Here is a 15,134-nt window from a genome sequence, read left to right as displayed (position 1 = left end):
TTACAAACCAATCTAGTTGAGCTGTTTGTCATTTAAATAAGGACTTTTATTTGTATTTTAAAAAACGACTTGAATGTGATAAATGGAGAAGCTCCTGCATATACATTTCACAGCTTCCCTAACTTAGCTTTCTCTATACCGGAAGTAGCTGAAGAAGATGGAAGGGGCAAGAGAGAAAGAACACCTATTGGCGTTAAAAGGTAATTTTTACTGATTATTTTATTACTTAAGTGTTTAAATATTGAAATAAAATACAAACATTTAATTAAATTAGTAGACAGTAGTGTTTCTAGCCAGTGATATTCCTAGTAATTGGATATGTGACAGTGTCACTGTCAGTGTATCGTCTGCTTGAGTTGAATAATTTTCCTCTGCTAATGATTTTTACTCAATACGACAAATTATAGAGACTAGGGTGTAAAAAAACAGTTACCAAAATTCAGCCAAATGTAGCCAAATGTAGAATAACTTTATTGGGAGCAAACTCTGACGATAGATGTAGATGTAAAGATGATAAACTAATTGACAATCAACTGATCAAGGTTATTAATAAATTCACCACGGACAGTCTATACCTGGGACTATACACCTTATCACTATTTGTCCGCCATTACTGGACATCACACAGGTTCCTGTAAAATTTTGATGTCATCATGCAAAATATCTGACGCCACAATGAAAAAGTGATTGTTGTATGACGTCAATAGTTCGAGCGGGACAGTTTCTGGGGTCAGCCGGGGCTAGCAATAAGGTGTATTATACAAACAGGACTGGAAACTGATCGATCTGTTGAGATTTCATTGCCCGATAGCAAATTATTGATTCACAGCTGTTAGATCGTGTACATGTAAACAATAGATTTCGACAAACAAGCCAGCATATTTAGAAAAACTGTTAAAATTGGTGGCTTTGAAATTAAGAATAATTATTAAATTAATTAGTTTAAAGGCAAAATAGATATTGTTTACAAAAAAATACTAATAAGTAGTCAATACATTAGTGTTGAAAATAAACCAGATATAGTCTAAAATACTTGACCGCTAAGAAAACAACGCGTCAAAGGTTAACAGATCATAAATAATTCAGATAAAAACAATAGGTGTGCAATAAAATCAAGGTTGACAATTTCAATTCCTAATTAATTCATATAACAAGTTATCCTGGTTTCATGAAAATATAGCCACATTGTTTTAAACTTTTGTGAACTTCCGTGTTTACACCAACATTTCAATATGGCTGTGCATTGTTGGGCCTACTTTTTTAGTTGTAATTGTGGAACCTAGTGTACATATTTTCACGAAGTCATATGCTAATGCCACCTGAAGACCATTACTAAGCAAAATTAACCCTGATTATAATAAAATATTGCACACATGAAAAGGAGTAGACGATTTTAAAGGAGCAGTTAAATTTATTTGAGACGTGCTTGTGGGTTCCAGTTGTAAGGAGAAAGAGATTTTTCCCCACTTTTCACTTTAAAAAGTGACAATAATAATAGGCAAATCCAAACTATAACCTATAAATATGATTTTACCAAAAACCAAACTTGCAAATCTCTTTTCAATGAAAACTTATAAGAAATTTAATGAATCATATACTTTTTTCCACATCGTCCCTACGCTATTTTTAAACTTGAAAATTACAATCTTTATATGTTATTTTTTACATTAAAGGCGGTATTTGGTGATTAATAACAACTGTCAAATATATTGTTATCATGTTTATATTAAAGATTATCATTTCTAATAACTAAAAATGTATAAAATAAAAAAAACAAATTACTGAAATTATAAGATCAAGGCACACTGTCACTGTCAAAACAAAATGGTGTATCGATAAATAAAGCAGGTAAAATGTAAAGTCTCATTCTAACGACTGTGATGTAGATATTATCACACTGATTGGTGTAACGGTTTCCAGTCCCATTAATATAATAGTCCCGGTCTATACTAGAATTAGTACAAAAATGTAATAGTATAGACTGTCCCTGAAAAATTTCACTTAGTAACAGATGCTACTGACTGGAAGATTAGCTGATAGCAAGGATTTGTGTATTGATACAAATCCTTTCTGTTTGATACATGTACAACAAGGTTAATGATACATGTATGTGTAAAGCAAAATTCTATCCAGATGGTGTTATAAGTTTTTTATGAGGAACATATTTCACTGTGAAATATTATCCATTGTGATATTGTTTCTAGGAAGTTAAAATATTGAAATGTTCATAAATAAAAAACTTAATCTTAAATAGTTTGCAAATACTATGGACTAATATTACTATATTTAGATATTCATAGCTTAATATAAACCAAATAAATGTATTAATGGGAAATAGTTTCACAGATTATAATTAAAAAATAATATCCTGAAATAATAAAGTCAATATCATTCTTTTATAAGACAATTGTCTTGAAACATATGAAACAAAACCAAAAGTATAATGCTTTGGAATTGTTGATTATGTGACGAATCATTATTCATAACAACAATATACATAGGAACAAAAACAATTTCAACAGCTGGATAGTTACATTTACTCGTGAAATATTTTCAGTCAGATTGATTTTTTATTAAAGTCATCCTTTTATATTAATTTATATAAAAATGTTAAATTAAGGGAAATTTCACTATGAAATTGATTCTGAAATATAATGTTTACAAAATGAAAACAGTTCAAAATTACCTCCCTTTGATTGATAAATTATGTAAATATTTTTTCTACCTTGGCATTGTTCTAGCTACAAAGTTTGAACAGGACGCAGTGCCCGCCCTTTTTAATTGATGCCCTTGCCTTTTTAACCAGATTTTTGTGACAAAATGTCGGTTATTGATTTGGAGATGTACGGCGGTCGGGCGGCCGGTCGGGCGGTAGGGCGGCAAACAATCATGTTGTCTGTGCATTAACTCATGAACCGTTTTTAAAATTTTAATATGTTGTTACTGACAACTAAATGAAGGTCAAGTTCAATAATGGCGATTTTGACTTTTACCGTTCAGGAGTTATGGTTCTTGAAAGATTGAAAAATGGAGTTTCCAGTCGTGTCCGTGCATTTACACATGAACTGTTCTACCAAAGCTTCCCAAATTTTAATATGTTGTAACTAATGACAAAATGGAGGTCAATTTCAATAATGACGATTTTGACTTTTACAGTTCAGGAGTTATGGTTCTTGAAAGATTGAAAAATGGTGTTTCCAGTCATGTCCGTGCATTTTCTCATGAACCATTCAACCTAAGCTTTTGAAATTTTTATATGTTGTTACTGATGACAAAATAGAGGTCAAGTTCAATAATGACGATTTTGACTTTTACCGTTCAGGAGTTATGGTTCTTGAAAGATCGTAAAATGGCGTTTCTATTCAGGTTGTTGCATTTACTCATGAACCATTCAATCTAAGCTTTTCAAATTTTAATATGTTGATACTGATGACAAAATGGAGGTCAAATTTGATATTGACGATTTTCACTTTCATCATTCATCAGTTATGGTTCTTGTGATATTGCCAGGACACAAATAAATGTTAATAAATCTGGTTTGCTGTCGTTGTGACAGCCTCTTGTTCCTTCCTTTCTCGGGCACCCTGCTGTTTTTATTGCGGAAATCTCGCATTTCTGCCTTTCAAATACCAGTAAATTTGTAATTCTTTGATGAACAGGAAGTTCATAAACTGTTCAATTAAGTGACCCATTAATTAACACCAATTACCTCAGTTTTAGGTCATAAATTATTTGTGTATTTTAAAAAGAACAAAATGCGATTGACAAAAAAAATAATGAGTTACTTCCCCTTATTTTTTACATTTTACAATATTCTTTTAAAGTTTATGTTCTTATTTGAAAAAAAGATTTAATAATTAACAAATTGAATTCAAGTGCATATCAGAATACATGTATTACTTTTAATTATTTTATAGCTATTTTTTTTACATCTTTACTTCCATTAATTGATAAAATTTATCAAGTGCATTTAGGTAATAAATTTACATTATTTGCAGTGGACACTGATTTAACAGTTGATTACCTTTAACAATTCTCTTTCACTCAAATTAGTAAGAAAAGAGAATGCATATATATGTAAAAATTTTAAAAAATTTAAGTCAAGGGGGCTCGTGGGTCTAAATCAAAATTTTATTTTAATTTAGGATTTCGCTATATTTTTCTACAAATGAACTTAAAAATAAAAATATGGGGTCACCGTTTATTTACGTTCACAATCTGCCTTTACATTTTTTCTGTTGAACTAATAGGAGAAAAAAAGGTAATATCGAAATAAAAAAAGAACTAAATTACAGAAATCGCTCATTTTTTTTTTAATTTAAGTACAGCTTATTTGAAAATGATAATAAAAAATATAGGTCACTGATGAGTTAAAAAAGATATTTCAATTTTAATGCCAAAAAATTGCATTTTTGCATCAAAGGGAGATAATTTGGAGCTTTTTCAATGATACATGTATATACATTTTAAAAGTCATCTGGGGCCAACACAAATTGATATTTTTGAATGATTAAACAAAGAAAATTGTGCCAAAAGTATTGAATTATATACCTCAATTATAACAGAAACTTGATTATACCATAGTGCTGGAGTTATTTAAGCTACATTGTAATAAAGTATGAGCCTGAGGCTTTAATTAAGTAATTGCCCTTTTTTTCTATGACATTTACATGTTAAATTGCCCTTTTTCTGACTAGCACCCTGCCCTTTTCAAATCCTGGCTAAGACACTGCTTGGTGACACATTTATCATTGTGGTTAGGTATGTATTGAATGTGAGTACTTTACATAGTACAATTGGATTGTATCTCACAAGCTCCTGTAAAATGTTGAACGGAAAAGATATACTGTTTAATACTATCCGTATATGAGGGATAGAACTTTACTTCACTGGAAAAATCTTCTCGTGATATACCATGTCTGGAAAACATTTACTGTGACAAATTCTCTGCCGGATGTAATATCACAGAGGAAGAAATAAACCATTACATATGAACATGTACATGTGCCTATGTCCCCAACGCTACAATCATCAGTTATTTTGCCATTGCTTCTCATTGACAAAAGTCACAATTTAGGAATCGATTTTTAAAAGGATGAATAAATTTCTGATTATAAGGGATAGAACTTCACTCCACTAGAAAAAATCTACTCGTGATATACCATGTCTGGAAAATATTTACTGTGACAAATTCTCTGCTTGATGTTATATCACAGAGGAAGAAATAAACCGTTACATATGAACATTTTCATGTACCTATGTCCCCAACGCTACAATCATCAGCAATTTTGCCATTGCTTCTCATTGACAATTTATGAATCGATTTTTAAAATGATGAATAAATTTCTGATTGTGTTTGCTCCCATTTTTATTTGCACCCCACATGTTCCCTCCCATTTGAAAAGGTTTTGTTCCCACTTGAGGGCATTACATTTTTTGTTTGTGTCCGTTCATCCTGCATAAGGTTTAAGTTTTTGGTCAGGGTAGTTTTTGATGAAGATGAAGTCAAATCAACTTGAAACTTAGTACACATGTTGATTGTTCCCTATGATATGATTTTTCTTATTTCAATGCCAAATGAGAGATTTGACCGTCATTTTACAGTCCACTGAACATAGGAAATGATGCGCTCGTCCGTCTGTCCCGCTTCAAGTTTAAGTTTTTGGTCAAGGTAATGGTTGAAGAAGTTTAAGTCCGATCTACTTGAAACTTAGTACACATGTTCCCTATGATATGATCTTTCTAGTTATAAATGTAAGCGTATGGAAGCACCAGTGTACCTAGTTCTATGTATTTAAACAAAAAATCTTTTTTTTTATCTTGATTTTGATTATGATTTTTCACAACATGTACCTCTTGAATATCTTATCATGTTAGTAATAAGACATTGAACTACTTGGCTGTGTAAATATCTATTTTGGATTGTGCATGTATTGTAATTTGTATGTAAGATTCTTAGGGTAGATTATTTTATTGTAGCTAACTGTGTTTACCCTCTTTAAATAATTTGGATACCAACTTATTAAGAAAAATCTGAAATGGGTAGGGTGAGTAGGTGGTAAGGTTCTTAAGGCAATCCTTCACATATAACACACCCACTGAACTCCAGTATTCCTGGGTTGATTCTTGAAAACTTAACATTATTGTTGGATTGATACCTGTTCAAGAGTTATGCCATTGGCATTGTTATTGCAAGGTAATTTTCAAATAATACTGTATGCCACAACTTGAGTTTGCTAGGATAGATTTACTTGAAGTTTCATATAATTGTTGGAATCAGTGAACATAACTCACAGTTTGATTATTGATAATTGAGGTGGAAAACCAATTGATTACTATGTCATTCCAGAGTTATGGCACTTTGACCATCAAATGAAGAAAATATAATCTTGCAGTTTTTGGAAAGTTTGCTATAGCTTGCTATTGCTACTTTCCTTAGGCGTCGGTCTCAAACTTCCGGTTGACAGATTATCGCAATATATTCTGCTCCGAGATAGTGTAGTACTAGTGTCTGAGTTTTGATACTTGGAAGATTCTATTAAAATTTTAAGTTACTACTGTTTTGACTGAAAAGATTACAGCTTGAATAAAAAAGAAATGAATGTTCAACGACGATTCAGATGAATTTAACTTCATTTTAAAAATGAGTATCACAAACACTACTTCGCGGATCTGCCATGCGCTGAAGAGAAAATCACAAGAAATCTACGCGAGATTGCGTTTTCATTCATTCATGAACATTTTCCTGCTCTACTTTTACCTGTTTACTATATGTACGTACGTAAACGTGGTAAAATCCCGAGAGTATCGAAAGAATCGGGAATGACTGATTAAAATGCGGGAACAAGTTGACATTTTGACCAAGCTGTCGGATAATTGAAAAGTGATAAGTGATATAAACAAAACTTAGGTGAAAGAATATAAAATACTCGATAATTAAAATTAAATTATATGTCTAACGTCTCACGCCAAGGACGAGTAAAGGTAAATACCGGATTTGATAAAAAAAAAACCAATTAAAAAATGCATTGTTTTTATCTAAACATCGATCGGAGGATTTTGATGCCAAAAATCATTTGAAAACTTAGTTCCGTTATTTAAATACTAATTGTTTCACATTCCAATGTGGATATAAGGAACTTTACTCGTTCAGCATGCTCAAGTGGATCAAACTGACAGCAGAAAAACATTGACCCAACGTCAGTTCTTCTTCAGTCTTCTTCCAATAATTTACATCGTACCACTGGTGTATTATTGTAAATTCGTATCATTTAGCATCCGTATTAAAAGCAACCGAGTCAGCATCTACTTCTTCGAATATTTTAGCTCAGGGTATCAAGACAAGTTCTGTAGAAATGATTAATGATGTGTGCCCTTTGGCTCAAATGGCTGCATTTTCACCTCAAACTTTAGATAGATTACATACAAACCTGTGCATCTGGAAAAGTTTTAAGGCATACCATGCCCTATATAAATAGATTTCAAATGCGTTTTCATCCAAACACAGAGGCAATGATTACCGTAATATATCAAATCAAATGGCTTAAAACAAAATTCTCAAATGTTATTTACTCATAAGACAATGCTTAAATTTCACAACAGCAACTAAAATGTGTTACAGGTTATAAGTACCTCTATGAATCTAGTGTATATAAATTTTTTATTCCTGTGGTCATACTGCTGTTGTTATGCTCCCACCGTATTGAGTTTTACTCCTTGTTCTGCTGTAAGTATGTACGTCCTTCCCTTACTTGTACGTACATGTACCTCCGTACATCCCAAAATTCGTTTCTGTTCTCTTACTTTAGTTTGCCTGAACCAAATTGTATGAAACTTATACGCAATGCTTATAACCACAATTCACCAGTCAAGTTTGAATTTAAGTTGCGTCACTTTTACCATTCTAGCGTTTTATGCTACTTTACAAATAGGAAAGTTTCTGGAAATTTTAGTTTCTGAACTCTAACTTTAGTTTGTCTTAACCAAATGCTATGAATCTTATACATACTGCTCATTACCACAAACACTGATCATTTTTGACATAATATATAGGTTTCTGACACAAAACAAATGTCAAGATCTTACAAATCTATTGCGCAAAACTGAGTAATTAGAATGTATACACAATGCTTATTACCCCATAACTCAGATCAAGTACACATTTTGGTAGCCTCACATTTACAGTTCTTGAGTTGTGACCCTTTATAACATTAATGCTAGCGGGGGCATCATATGTGTCCAATGGAACGTTCCCTATTTTTGATTACCTAGCTCCAGAATGCTTCTGTAAGGATTGGTGAATGTAGAATTTGCTTTGGATTTTGAAACATTTTTAGTTTGTCATTCTTGAATTGAACTTTATAAGTCATATTTGATATTACCGGTATTCCTGTATAAGCTGTATATATTATATATACAGTATACCTGAATTCTCATCCATTTATTTCAACTTATATTCCAAGTAAAAACCATATGTATGAATAAATATTCAATAAAAAATTAAATCAGAAAGCTGAAAACTGAAATGGGTTATTAGGGGTTCTCCAAACTTTGGACAAAAAAAGTATCCTGTCCACATTTACCTGTGAGTGGGACCTGTAAAATTATTCCAGCTTAAATGTTTTAGTCTTCAGCTGTTCTCATCTCTTATTTACTTCTTTTCTGTCATCCCCTTTAAATTCTCAAAGATCTTTTCTTCTGAAATTGGACCTCAGTGGCAGAGTGGTGTGAAGTAGTAAAACTGCTGTTTCACTAGATGGACATCCCTGAGGTTGTTAGTTTCGAATTTGCACATGTGAGGTGCCTTTAACACCAATCTTAAATGACCTAGATTGTCAGTTTTCTTTCAAAAGATTGGTGGTTTTCATGGGGCACTCAGGCTTCCGCCACCAATAATAACTGACCACATGAAATTATTACTAAAGGTGGTGTTAATCACCGATCAATCAATCTCTTCTGAAACTGATGGGCAAATTGAAACCAGTCTTCACACTGAGTGGCAGCCCTGGCAGCCCAAGCTAGTAGAATTGCTCTCGGGTCTGTAAAAATCATATCTACAGGCCAACAGAATCTAACTAAAAAAAAAATAGAAATTAAGCTCCGGGCCTGTAGATTTAATACTTCATCGTAAAGACTGTGAAATCTTGCATGACCTTACAAGGAAAAAATCTTTTTTATTTTCTTAATTACTTGAGTTGTGCATGTATATAAATCTGACTTTAATATGTACACGCAGAGAGGATTTTTGATTCTCTTCAATTTTACATAGAATTGATACTGAATTTAGCCAGGTTTAAAGGAAATTTCTCATTGAATGTTAAACTTCTGTTTCCATATCCTATGAGGGTTTGTATCTCAGATTTTCTTTCGTCATAAATTGCATTTTGCAGTTTTCTTAGTTAAATAATACAGACTTCAGGGGACCTCTTGTTATCTCAAGGCTAGTTCCTGTTGATGTTAAACAATGTTAATGTACCAGTTGTTCTAAACAGCATGACTATAAGATAGATTTGGTGTCAGGATAGTAATTGTCACAGAACATTAGATAATGGACAAGCTTGGTAGTAAGCTAATGGAAGCTTATAATTATAGATTGTTGTATATCATGTAGAGAAATGTCAGGTCTATTCTCAGATTAGTGTGCTCAGATACTAACAAAATATTGATTTTGGTTTTTCTTTTCATGATGGATCTTTTAGATTTCTTTGTTTGCTTCGGTTAATAAATCTGTCTTGTCAAATATTGATGTTTATGAAAAAACAGTAAATATATTTCACTGAGTTTTATTTGTAGTGTGTTTTGTGTCAATGACAATATTTAAATTGTTCTGTGGTTTTTCAGAATATATGAAAAAATCTTTATATTATCTGCAATGCTTATTTGCTTTACATAAAGATTTTTTAGTAGAGATAATTTTAAATCATAATGGACATGTTGAAACAACCTTGTACATGTTTTAATACAAATGAATCATGTTTTTCAGTAATAAGACAATTTATTTTGTTTTAATAAGACTCACTTTGGCAAGAATATAAATTTCTGCCATAATTAGTCAGAATGTTTAAAAAGTCAAAAGTTTTGCATACCTATCAATCATATTGTTATTCTACTGTCAAAGGTGGACAATTGTCAGTCCAAATTTTCATGTGTTGCATGATAACGGAGGAATTCTTTACTTGTAAAAAAATTTCAGCCTAAACTTTTTTTGGTAATTGTGGTGTTCAGCCCTCTGTATGTCTGTCCATTCATCTAATTTGGTTATCTATTACTCCTCCTGAACTGCTTGACAAATGATTTGTCAAATATTCTCATGATATTACATGTGCTCACAGGATGTGCTTTTGCATCTCCTATTTCGTTTCCTCTCTAGGTAGATTTTTTGGGTTTAATAGTTTTGGCCATGACATTGATTTAATCATATCTGACAGATATTATCTGTACACTAAGTTGCATATGTGCATGATGTGTCTACTAATTAGAATTTAATGAATCTGTCTCAGAATCTTCACAATAGAATCCCATTGTGCCAGACTTCATGCTTAACCACAAGACCATCAATTACCATAAGCAGTATAAAGTCAACTATTTTTATATTTGGTGTATGGAATAACTGTAAGGTGTACATGTCTGTCTGATAGGTTTCATCTGACCTTGACGGTGACCTCAATTTCATGGTTCATTAGTCAAATATTAGTTTTTATGCTTGAGTCTATTTCTCATATTCTTGATGATTATAAGTTGTACCTGTCTGTTGGGCAGTGCTCGTAAGACCTTGACCTCAACGTCATGGTGCATTGGTCAATGTTAAAATTTGTGGTTTGATCTGTTTGATCAGGTACATGTACTATAGTATGTTTAACACTGTTTTATGGAATGATTGTACGGTATACATGTCTTTCAGGCATGGTTCATCTGACTGACCTCATTTTGATAGAACATTGATAATTAAATAGTATTATACTTGTAGTAAAACAGATAAAGAATTTCAACAGAAATTCAATCAATGATAAATAAAACAGGCAAGACATTTCAGTGTGTGCACTCTTGTTACTTTTTTTTTTTGGAGGTAGAAATAGAGAATTCGCCGTTTCAGAATCTAATGCATATTGGGTTAAAATTTCAAAAAGCGTACACCAAAATTATTGTGATTGGTTTAAAACACGATAAACAATAGAAATTCAACCATTGACTTACGTTATTTTCATTTTGGTGTAAGAACAATGAGATTAACAATAATCCTTTAGATCCTGGAAAGGCGAATTTAAAAAAGGTTTGTTACTAATCATGTCAGTATCAAATCACTGACTACTGAGCTAATGATAGATACCCTTCTGGGACAAATAATGCCTAGAGAAAATCAATATTGCATAATCATGTACTGGTAAATCATAAAAATTCTCTACAGGGGTATATTATGCCATAATAGAATAGGATTTTTCTTTCTGCAGATATCAATAACCTCAAAACAGAGTTCGCGAAAAGTGGCGGTCCTCAGGATTTTACCAACAAAATTTTACATAGGACTGACACAATTTCAGTATTTTTCAATAGAAGTAATAGTGATGACTAGCAGATTTTCTTCAAGGACCACCAAGGAAAAAAAGATTTTGCAAACTCTGTCAAAATTGTCATAAAATAACCGATGTAACATTTAAAATAGATATTTCAGTTTGGAAAGTAACTAGGAAGAACTTGACACAAATGGGTCTTATAAAATTTACACTGAGATCTTTCCACAAATTATATGTTTACAAAAATTTGTTCTTAAAAATTTGTGTTTACGGTGGCATTATGTAAGAGTGAAGATTGGTAAATATATATTTATCATCCTTTTGAGTGTATATAAGCTTTTCTTGCTTTTCTGCTCCTATATATGTCCTAGAGTTATAGAACATGAAAACATGGACATTTCAGATTTTGTATAATGATTTGTTTTCTTTCACTATTTCATATGAAGTATTTATGTTGTGTAAAGAAGACATTTACAAGAGAACAAGTATTGCAGTCAAATGTCATTTGCTTACAGTGTTCTTACAGCAGAACAGTTTATTAAGAGCAAGTTAGCAGAAGTATGTTATTTTCTTGCCTTAAAAGACATAGGGCTATTATTCTGGGGCTTTAGCTTCTACAGTTTAAAAGGTGAAATACCTTTATACTTTTAATCTTGCATACATATCTGATGCATTATGTTCTGAAACTTCAGTTTGGATTTGTCTAGTCAATATATCAAAGTCCTTGACATTATTTTCATAGTTCAGCAACAAATTAAATACCTAACTAGTCACTAGGTTTTTGGTAAGTCAATTGAGTTAATATGAGCACACTTGTGTATTAAGGACAACTCTATTCTGTGTATATGAACTATGGTATGGAAAACAAGTCTGTCTTGACAGGGTTTACCTGACTTGCCTAATTTCATTTTTTATACGACCCCAAAAAATTTTTAGGATTGTATAATGGTATGATGTCGTCGTCTGCGTCGTCATCATCCGAAGACACATTGGTTTCCGGATAATAACTTTAGTTTAGTTAAAAAATTTTCAGAAGGTTCAATACCACAAAAGGAAGGTTGGGATGAATTTTGGGGACGAAGGTCCCAACCGATTAGGAATTAGGGGCCCAAAACAAGCATTTTTCTAGTTTCAGGATATTAACTTGTGTAGAAGTATTTCAATTGCTCTGAAATTATACCGCAATGTTTAAAACTACAAGTAGAAGGTTTGGATTCATTTTAGGGGTTATAGGGCCAAAGTTTAGGAATTAAGGTCCAAAAAGGGGTCAAAACAAGCATTTTTCTAGTTTCAAGACAATAACTTGTGTGTAATTGTACCACAATGTACCATGTAACAAAGGGGAGGCTGGGATTAAGTTTTGGGTTAATGGCCCAAAATATGTAGGAATTAGGGGCCAAAAATAAGCATGTTTCTAGTTTCCAAACAATCATGACAATAACTTGTGTAAAGTGTATGGATCTCTCTGAAATTGTACTACAGGGTTCAATACTACAAAGGAAAGCATGAGATTGAGTTTAAGGGTTATTGCTCCAAGGGGTTTTAAAAAGTTGGGTGGGGGGATTTTTTGTTTACCATTTTTTGAAGGGCTTCTTTTTTTTCAAAATTTTTCAAATTTCGAATTTTGAAAAGTTTCAAGAAATCTGCAATTGCACAGTATTGCATGTATTGTGCAATAGATTTGTTAGATCTTTGACACATTAATTTTGTGACAAAACCCTTTATTATGTCAAAAATCTGATCACAATCCAAATTCAGACAGAATCAAGCTAGAATATTGTGACCAAATTTGCCCCAACTGTTCAGGATTTAACCACTGGGGTCATATAAAGCTGCGCCCTGTGGAGCACCTGGTTTTGGTTTATGTTAAGTTCATATGAATAGGTTCATTTCTCAGATACATGTACTATAGTATAAGCAGTTACCTGAGTAGGTCAACTACATTTGAAATATGGAATAACTGCCAGAATTGCATGTCTGTCTTGCAGGGTTCACCTTACCTTGACCACAAATATAATGGTTTATTGGTAAATAATGTTTAGTTTTGAGATTACTAGGTTAGTTTTGAGGTACTATTATAAGCAGTTGGTCAGCTAAAGTTGGTTTTTGGAATGATTGTATCAGTCTGTAAGGGTTCATCTTACCTTGACTTCAATTAAATGATTTGTTGTTCCATGTTCAGTGTTCATGTCTGTTTCTCAGGTACTATAAGCAGCAGGTAAACTATATTTGGTTGAAGAAATGATTGTAAGATGTACATATGTATGTCTGTTTTGAAGGGGTTATCTGACCTTGACCTCATCTTAATGATTCTTTTGTCAATGTTAAGTTATCCTCATTCATGGATTAGAAGGTTTGATTCTCTGATACTTTGAGCAGTAGCCAATACATGTACATTGTAAGTCAACTATATTTGATGTATGCATGATTGTATGGTTTATACATGTATGCCTTTTTGAAAACGTTTATCTGACCTTGACAACATTTTAAAATGGACCTTAATTAATCCTTAAATGTTCCTTTGTTACTATAATTAGTAGATCAAGTTTATTTGATGTATATAATTATTGTGTGTACATCTTGAAGGGTTTATATAATTATCTGACCTTTACCTCATTTTAATGGTTCATCATGTTCATTGGCCTATCCTAAGTTTTTGTGGCTAGACCAGATCCTCAGATACCATAAGCAAAAGATCAACTCTATATATATAAAGTTATTGTTTCTCCTGAATCAGAAGTTAACATTTTCGTACAGGTGTTATTGCCGTTTTCTTTAATTTTGAAAAAAAAATATATGTAGTAACGAAGTTACAACATGACGAAATATTGCGGTTCCTGAAAAGAAAAAAATCATCATAAGAAAAGAAGACACAGATTTCACAAATCTATGCGATGGCGGACAAAGTGTTTTCAGTTTGTTTTAAATGTCTGTAAACAGAGAAATATGATTTAAACAACGAACCTCTGAGATAGTTTTGGCGCTGTACATGCACATACGTTATTTTAGATTCAATCGTACTAGTTTAAACCGATCTCTGCGTTCACATTTTAAGAATGATCGGTTTACTTTAGATCGATTCAAACTAAACTACCTCTTTTGGTGTTTTAGTTTAGACCGATTGAAGATCGATTCAAAGCGTTCACATTGGCCCTTAAATCGATCTAAAGTGAACCATTCTAGTTTAAATCGATAAAAATGTCCTAGTGTGAACGGGGTCTATGTGATATCTGGACTTAAAACCTTCATCTGAAAGACTTTCATCAATACCAGAATAATATACAAAGCAATCATACCACATCTTCTTTTTTAATATAGAACTGTACAGAAATACATGGAATTGTTCCCAAGTTGTTACAGATGATTAGTAATATATTCCTATAAAAGAAGAATTCATCATGCCAGTAGCTTTCCCTGTACCAGCTGCTTGTACCATAAATACATATGATTGGTTATATTCCTATAAAAGAAGAATTCATCATGCCAGTAGCTTTCCCTGTACCAGCAGCTTGTACTATAAATACATATGATTTGTTATATTCCTATAAAAGAAGAATTCATCATGCCAGTAGCTTTCCCTGTACCAGCTGCTTGTACTATAAATACAGATACAATAAAGCATGA

At 32.2% G+C, this 15,134-nt stretch overlaps 1 protein-coding gene across 1 annotated transcript in view; it reads left to right on the top strand.

Moving 5' to 3' along the window:
• Positions 1-101: 101 nt before the first annotated feature.
• LOC143084479 (trafficking protein particle complex subunit 13-like) overlaps positions 102-15,134 on the top strand; it is an 83,299-nt gene continuing 68,266 nt past the window's right edge. The window contains exon 1 of the mRNA XM_076260820.1: positions 102-200. Within this exon, the coding sequence (XP_076116935.1) occupies positions 158-200 (43 nt within the window). The 5' untranslated portion in view covers positions 102-157. The remainder of the gene's footprint in view (positions 201-15,134) is intronic.

This window comes from Mytilus galloprovincialis, chromosome 1 (assembly GCF_965363235.1).
Source record: "Mytilus galloprovincialis chromosome 1, xbMytGall1.hap1.1, whole genome shotgun sequence".
NCBI lineage: Eukaryota > Metazoa > Mollusca > Bivalvia > Mytilida > Mytilidae > Mytilus > Mytilus galloprovincialis.
The sequence above is the reverse complement of the archived record's forward strand: the minus strand, read 5'-3'. Positions and strand labels throughout refer to the sequence as shown.